General features: G+C 48.6%; 1 protein-coding gene across 1 annotated transcript in view; it reads right to left on the bottom strand.

Annotated features, from left to right (window-relative positions):
* Window positions 1–1,452: 1,452 nt before the first annotated feature.
* Window positions 1,453–7,149, bottom strand: part of LOC118698577 (gamma-aminobutyric acid receptor subunit gamma-4) — a 41,627-nt gene continuing 35,930 nt past the window's right edge. Inside the window, exon 9 of the mRNA XM_036401971.2 lies at window positions 1,453–7,062. Coding sequence (XP_036257864.1) covers window positions 6,769–7,062 — 294 coding nt within the window. The 3' untranslated portion in view covers window positions 1,453–6,768. The remainder of the gene's footprint in view (window positions 7,063–7,149) is intronic.

Below are 7,149 nucleotides of genomic sequence, written 5' to 3'. Positions count from 1 at the left end.
GCCCAGGAAAGTGTGGTGTGAACACAGGAGAGGGGCTGCAGAGCCACTCAGCAGCCAGAGTGGGGCCCTTCCCTCAAAGATGGCTCTGCCATCTGATTTCAAAGTTGTCAGCCTGGTATGCTGTACCTTGTGAAGGAGGCAGTCAAGAGCCTTGAGTTCTCTTAGATAAATGGCTCAGCTCAGAGCACTGTGGCTTGATGTTCCTGAAGCTGCTAATCCTAATTAACAGGCTTTTTCTGAGTCCCTTTTATACCACTCCAGCAGCCCAAGTGGGCTTTAAAGGGAATGGAAATTACCCCATGGAGTGCTCTCCCTGGAGATGTTGCTATGCCTACCTGCTCAGAGCAGCTATTGAGCCTTCCCAGCTCCTCTCCATCCTGCGTTCTTCTGACTCTCACCGAGGCTCAGATGGTGCCAGAAGTGTGGCTGAGACAGAGAGGGCCCAGACTCTATTATTTACTTTTTCTGGAAGATGCGGGTAGAAGGGGAAAAAAGCAAGTAGAGAGGGGTAAAATCGTGTCAAGCATCAACAACCACAAAAAACCAACCTGAAAGACCTGAGAGTCCTTCAGAGAGAAAATTGAGTCAATTTTCTCATGCACAGTCCTTAAAAAAAACAAAAAAAAAAAAAATAGAAGTTCTGCAGGCAATGGTGCATTTCCCCTGGGTTCTTGGGTTTCCTCACCCACTCTGATGGCAACACTGGGAGCAAGGTGTGTTCTACCCCAGCCCTTCACAGCAGGTGCCTCCTGCCCTTCATGGGCTGCCAGAGGTTGTGTTGGGTGATGGGGCCATTTCTCCATGAGGGAAGCCAGTTCCCATCCCATCCCATCCCATCCCATCCCATCCCATCCCATCCCATCCCATCCAGAAGGAATGTTTGTGTCTCCTCCCTTACCCTGAGGCACACAGCTTGGAACATTTTTGGCCACTCTCATTCTCCTTAAATTCAATCTTCCCAAGGCCTACAACTCTCAGGCATTAAGAGGAAGACAAATTATAATGAATGTATATCAGGAATAAAAAAAGTAACGACTTAATATAACTTTCTCTTCTCCCCTTCCCTCCCCCTTCGTGACCTCATGTTTTTAACATTTTGGGAACTGCTGAATCCTGGAGGGATGCACAGTGTGCCAGGGAGAGGTAGAGGTGCTCCATTTGTGGGCTGGGGGTCTCTGCCCTAGGGCACTCAGAAAGCAGCACCTTCTCTCCCTGTGCCTCAGTGCTAAATAACAGCACCTCCCCTGGCACTCAAAAGTGGGGAAGAAAGGGGGATAAAATGATTAAAAGGTTAAAGTGACACAGATGTGGCTGTGTGGGCCGAGGGACAAGAGGGTGGCTGTTGGGTGAGGCCTCCTCAGAGCTGGGGCTGTCCTTTGGGTTGTGGTTGCTCCAAAAGTCACCAGCATGAATGGAAATAGAGAAAGGCTGAAATAAAGTCCACCAAATATCACTGCCAAACCCCCTCCACCCCAAGACACTGGGGGAAGCATCAGTTATTTTATTTACAATGGCAACAGAGTGAGGGGGACAAGCAAGGCCTTCTCCTGCTTTACAAAGAATGACTTTGAATGGCTGAGACTGCTCCTGAGCAGTGCTGACTTGAGGCAACTTCTGCCTTTCCTAAAGCAAAACAACAAACCCAAAAATATCCACCACCCATCAAAAACATCAGTGACATTTTTCCCTGCTTTCCAACAAGATCGTTTTCTCTGGACATAAATTCATTAACCAGCTCCAGTAACCCCATCAGGAGGGGGCCAGGGGACAATTTTTACCCCTCTTACAAGGTGTAGATAGACAGTGGTAAGGATGGGCACGGTATAATGTTGTTTATTATGTATAATAAGAAGCATCAAGAAATCTCAGTTAAGGACCAAGCCCCAGAGTGCCAGCCCCTGTACGAACACACAGTAACAGAATCCCTGTCCTGAAGAGCATACAGGCTAAAAATGGTTCCTTATGTGGCACAGTTTGGAGGGGAAGAATAGGAATTGGAGGCAGAGAAATGAAAAATCAACCTTCTTCCTGATTTCCTTTTATATTCCAAAGAAAGGCCACAAGACATGAATGCTGAGACCATAATTTCCAGTCCCCATCATTAGGTATGAGGCTAGTAGAGTGATAGAATCACAGAATCACTTAGGTTGGAAAAGACCTTTTATGATCATTGTGTCCAAATGTAAATCTAACACTGCCAAGAGCTCCATTAAACCATCTCCTCAGGTGCCACATCTCCACATCTTTTAAACACTTCCAGGGACTACACCACTTCCCTGGGCAGCCTGTTCCACAGCCTGACCACCCTTCCAATGAAGAATTTTTCCCTAATATCCAACCTAAACCTGCACTGGCACAACTAGAGTATGTTTTCTCTTATCCTGTTTCTTGTTATGTGTGAGAAGTGACTGACCCACCCCTCATCACATCCTCCTGTCAGGGAGCTGTGGAGAGCAAAAAGGTCTCTCCTGAGCCTCCTTTTCTCCAGGCTGCGCGCCCCCAGATCCCTCAGCTTCCGCTGTCCTGGATTGCCAAGCGAATTGTATTCTGTTTGCCATCTGCATGGCAGCTGGCTTCTGTTCAGTGGGCAGCTTTCCTTATCTCTTCCACACCCACTTCTCCTTCAGGGAGACACCTGCTGATAACAGCCATTGAATGTCACTGCATGGCTGATAAGAACTGCAGCATCCCATTGGGAGATGTGAGCCCAGAGGGAGGAGCCAAGCATTCCTACCTGGATATAATCTGGAGATTCTGGATTAACTGCATGACTTTTCCACTGGATTCCCCAGAGGAACAGCAGCTGCCTCTCCTTCCCCTGGATCTTCAGAGGAAGAATCCACCCTTCTCTACAGGATCCCTGTGCCAGCAGAGCCACTCCTGACACTGCAGGAGGGCTGAGCCACAATTCCAATGGCACTGCTGCCAGCACCCTGACCCACAGGGTGTCAGGCTGGGTTCTGACTCTGGCAGTGTTGTTCCAGTGTACTGCATTGTTTATTTTATATTTTTTATTTTCTTCCCTAATAAAGACCTGTTATTCCTGCTCCCATATTTTTGCCTGAGAGCCCCTTAATTTAAAATTTACAGCAATTCAGAGGGGTGGGGAGGGTTTACATTCTCCATTTCAGGGGAGGCTCCTGCCTTCCTTAGCAGACTCCTGTCTTTCCAAACCAAGACATCCCCTCATAAGGCTTGTGCTCCAGACCTTTCCAAAACTGACCTGGGGAGCTGAGGTGTGGCCTCACCATGCCCAGCACACAGGGACAGGTCACTGCCCTGCTCCTGCTGCCCTGGGTGCGTTTGTCTTCACCATGGCAGGGGTGGGAATGGGACTGGCTGCTCCCTGGGAAGGGGAGGCAGGAGGTGAGGGAAGCCCAGTGCCCACTTGGCTGTGAGGCTGACAGCTCCTCCACCAAATATCTGGGAAGGGGAGAATGGTGAAACCTCCATGAGAGGAGGAGGCAGCACAGCCATGCAGGTGTTTGAAGCAAACTGAGAGCTTTGCAGCAGCCCTGGTGCCTCTGTCCTCCCTGCCCAGAGCAGCACAGCTCAGCCTTAGGGCTTTGGTCTGTGTCTAATGCCAGCCTAGGAGGGCACAGAGAGGCTCAACTCCAGGGCCAAGCTGAGCTGGGCAACTCACAGCTACTGGATGTCTCTGTGCCCTGGGTCCCCTCCTGATAGCTGGAAAAAACTATTCTATAAGGAAACTGGAGCCTTGCAAAGTCATTCCAAAAGAATGGCAGATTTTTCTTTTTGGCTTTTCTTAGCTTTCCTTTTTTTTTCCTTTTTTTTTTTTGATACTATAGAAAATTAAAAACATGATTGAGTTTGTGCATGCCTTTATTTATTGTGCTATGGATGATGGGCACAGACTTCCCTAAGCCAAAAAGCCCCCTCCCTCCTCCTTCCCCAGCCTTAGTAATCAGCTTCCTTGTGCTCCAGCCCACGCTAGACTATTTTCCTCTGTCAAATCCTCCATCATTGGTTCAATTACCTAGGTGTGTGTTGGCTTTATCTTTTTTTGGTGAAATCTTACAATCTTTCAAGTCTACTTTGTCCTCTTAGGTTTTTGTACACCCCATTTCTCTCCTGGCTGATTTTGTAAAAGGTCTAATTTCAACAAGTTGCTGCTCTCAGGACTGAGGTCTGTTCTCCAGTGCCCATGACAATCATTTGTGTTCACCAAGAGCTTCGAACCCACAGCAAATTGCAGCTGTTCGGGCTCTGTTGCACAGGGCTGTTAATTTTTCCTTTCCACACTTTGCTCCCTGTGCTCAGTGCAGCCTCCAGTGCCTGCACACCGTTCAAGCCACCATCCTGTTGGGGAGGGATCTGGCACAGACCCTGGTTTGTCGCCGGGGCGTCCCCTCCCACACAGCCCCGACAGCTGCCTGCCCAAAGGCGAGGAGGACGTGCTTCACTCAGAGCCTGGCGTGTGAGCCACTTTCAATCCAGGATGCTCTTTCCTTTTGGCTCCCCAAAGAGATCACAGGACCCTGTTTAATCCAGCTCCCTGTCGGTGTAGGGCTGAGTCATAGGAGGTTTTTCTGTTGCTACATCTAATAACGCTTTGCTACTGGGAGCAGAACATCATCCAGCTTGGCTGGGAGTCGGCACTGTCACCCAGCAGCTTCCCTTGTCTGCAAGTTGTTTTGATTCTTTTCTTAGACTTCTCCCTCTCTGTGTCTTTCTCTCTAAAACATTAATTTCCTCTAATTAGAGCCTCCTTAACAATTCTTTTTTCCCCCCTCTCCTCAGTTAATTTCCTCTAATTAGAACCTCCTTAATAATTCTTTTGCTAAATCAATTTCCTCAGTTAGAACCGCCCGCCACAATTTCTTTCCTCCCTTTCAAAAGCTGTCGGAGTAGCTAAGCAAATTATGCTTCTGAGTAACCTTTATCTCTTCCTTGGTATTTTAAAAGAACTGTAACAGGTTAGACAGGCACAATTTCCCCTTTCAGAGCTCTGCTGGTCTGACCCCATTAGGTTATACTTAGCTGAGTGTTGTACTATTGTATACTTAATAAGATGCTCTAGCTGTTCATCTGGAACCCAGGTAAGGCTGCATTTGTGAATGAATTAAACATGACACTTCATTATTCAGATCAGATTTAACAGCGTCAAAATCCGTCTTTAAACCAGACCAAATTGCTCTCCAAGAATATCTAAAACCTCCTGCCCCTGTTAGCTGTCCTGTGAGCCAGCCTTTCCTAACTTTTCCTCTGCAGCCATGCTGGCTTCCTTCTCCTGACAAGCCTTTTAAGTCCTAATTTTTTTTCTAAAACATGCTGTTTTTAAAAAAGATCTTTTTGTTTCTAATTTACACAGTAAGTAACTATTAACAGCCCACTGCTTCTCACAATCATGCTGTGGGCCACATCAGCAGCTGGTGTAAATGGGGAGGCAGCCAGTTGACACATTATGGACCTTGGGCCTCAGTTTCCTCTTCTTTATTATGCAGTTTCTCCCCCAGCTGAAACTGTGTAATGCATTTCTCCATCTCTTTAAGATGGGACCATCTCACTACGCTTGTCCTTCTTAAAATCCATCACGGACAACTCACTCCATTTCCTGATCCTATGAGGAAACAGGCCAAGTGATGATGGCAACTGGGAGGAGCCATCCAGTTAGAGTGAAAACTCCTGTTTTATGCAATTATGAAAAAAAAAAAAAAAAGAAGGGAACACATCTGAGCTGCAGGAATGCACTGAAAGCTGTGTTCCCTTTCCTATACCCCTTCCTCAGGTTGGCACTGACCACCCAGCACAGATCTGATGGCATCAGCGAGTGTCCCTGCCAGGACAGCACTGCCCCTCTGTGATTCACAGCCCATGTGAGACAGCCCAGAGAGAACTACCTCACTGCAGGCTCAGGAGGCTTCTTCTGGCCCTTCTCACAAGGACTTCCCCCCTCTTTTGGCTATGCCCAACTGCAGAGCCTGCTCTGAGTCCTGGTCACACAGCAGAAATGTCACTGTGGGCCCTGAAGAGCCTGCTCCAGTAAGGCAGGTGGGCCCTTCCAGCTTGGAAATGCTTTCCATCACCGTGGGGTGGGAATGAGCAGTGCCTCAGTGGGAGGGTGTCCTGGAGTGATCTGTGAGGAATGCTTCAGAGATGCTCTGCGGGGAGATGGGGGAGGCTTGCAGCAACTCCATCCTCGTCAGTGCCACCATCAGATGTCTGGGCAGGCCCAAAACGTTTCAGCCAAGCCCAGCTACTGTGGGAGAGCTGCACTGCTGTCCTTGTCCACACTATTTCCTCCTGACCTTTCTGAGCTTCAGGCACCCCACAAAATATGTTCTGGTGGAAGTGGTGCAGAAGTTGTAAGATGTATTTTATTTCCTTTGCAGTCTTAATAACTATGCAGAAAACTCCATTTGCCATCACTTGCCTTGAAATTTCGGAGTAGGATTGGATGGAAAAATGAAATGCATTAAGGTTTTTTTGTATTTGACAAAATCCCTAATGCTTGAGATGGGAATAGGATGTTTTTGGGTAATCTTACAAGGAGTACAATGCTGGTGGTGTTGGAGAGAGGGCTGTCTGGGGAAGGGTAGATTCTCTAAAAAGATATGTTAGAAGGCTAAAAAAAAAAAAAGCTGTTTGGTTCTTCTCAGAAGAGATGAGAGAGCAGGAAGAGGGAATCACCAGGTCGGGTTGCTCAGACTGACAGCTGACTACAACAGGAGAGATGCTGTTCTCTATGCTCCTCGAGAAGCCCCTCTTGCTGGTGCCCTGCCCGTTCCAGCTGAGGACAAAGGAGGGCTAGAGATAGAGATAGGCAATCCAGTAGACGATGTTGAAGAGCAGGAAGGCAGTGGGGAAGAAGACGCGGGAGTAGGAGTCCAGGCGGGATATGTGGATGCGGACCCGTCCCTCCCGCCACATCCCCGTCTGACAGTCCTCGATGCAGCAGAAGAACCTCTCACACTCCTTCCCCTCCAGGCACGGGGAGCCGGGCTCGTCATCCTCATCCTCCTCTATCTCCGGGGGCCAGTGCATGATGTGGTTGATGTTGATGGCGGTGAAGGTCGGCATCACCTGTGCGCCCGCAGGTGGCTGTGAGGGGGGCAGGCAGGCAGGTTAAAGGGGAGGAAAAGGCAGCAAAATGTGTTCTGGACACCAACCCCCACCCAGCTGGCAACA

This window comes from Molothrus ater, chromosome 14 (genome assembly GCF_012460135.2).
Source record: "Molothrus ater isolate BHLD 08-10-18 breed brown headed cowbird chromosome 14, BPBGC_Mater_1.1, whole genome shotgun sequence".
NCBI lineage: Eukaryota > Metazoa > Chordata > Aves > Passeriformes > Icteridae > Molothrus > Molothrus ater.
Note: the sequence above shows the minus strand (reverse complement) of the source record. Positions and strands in the feature narration are given on the sequence as shown.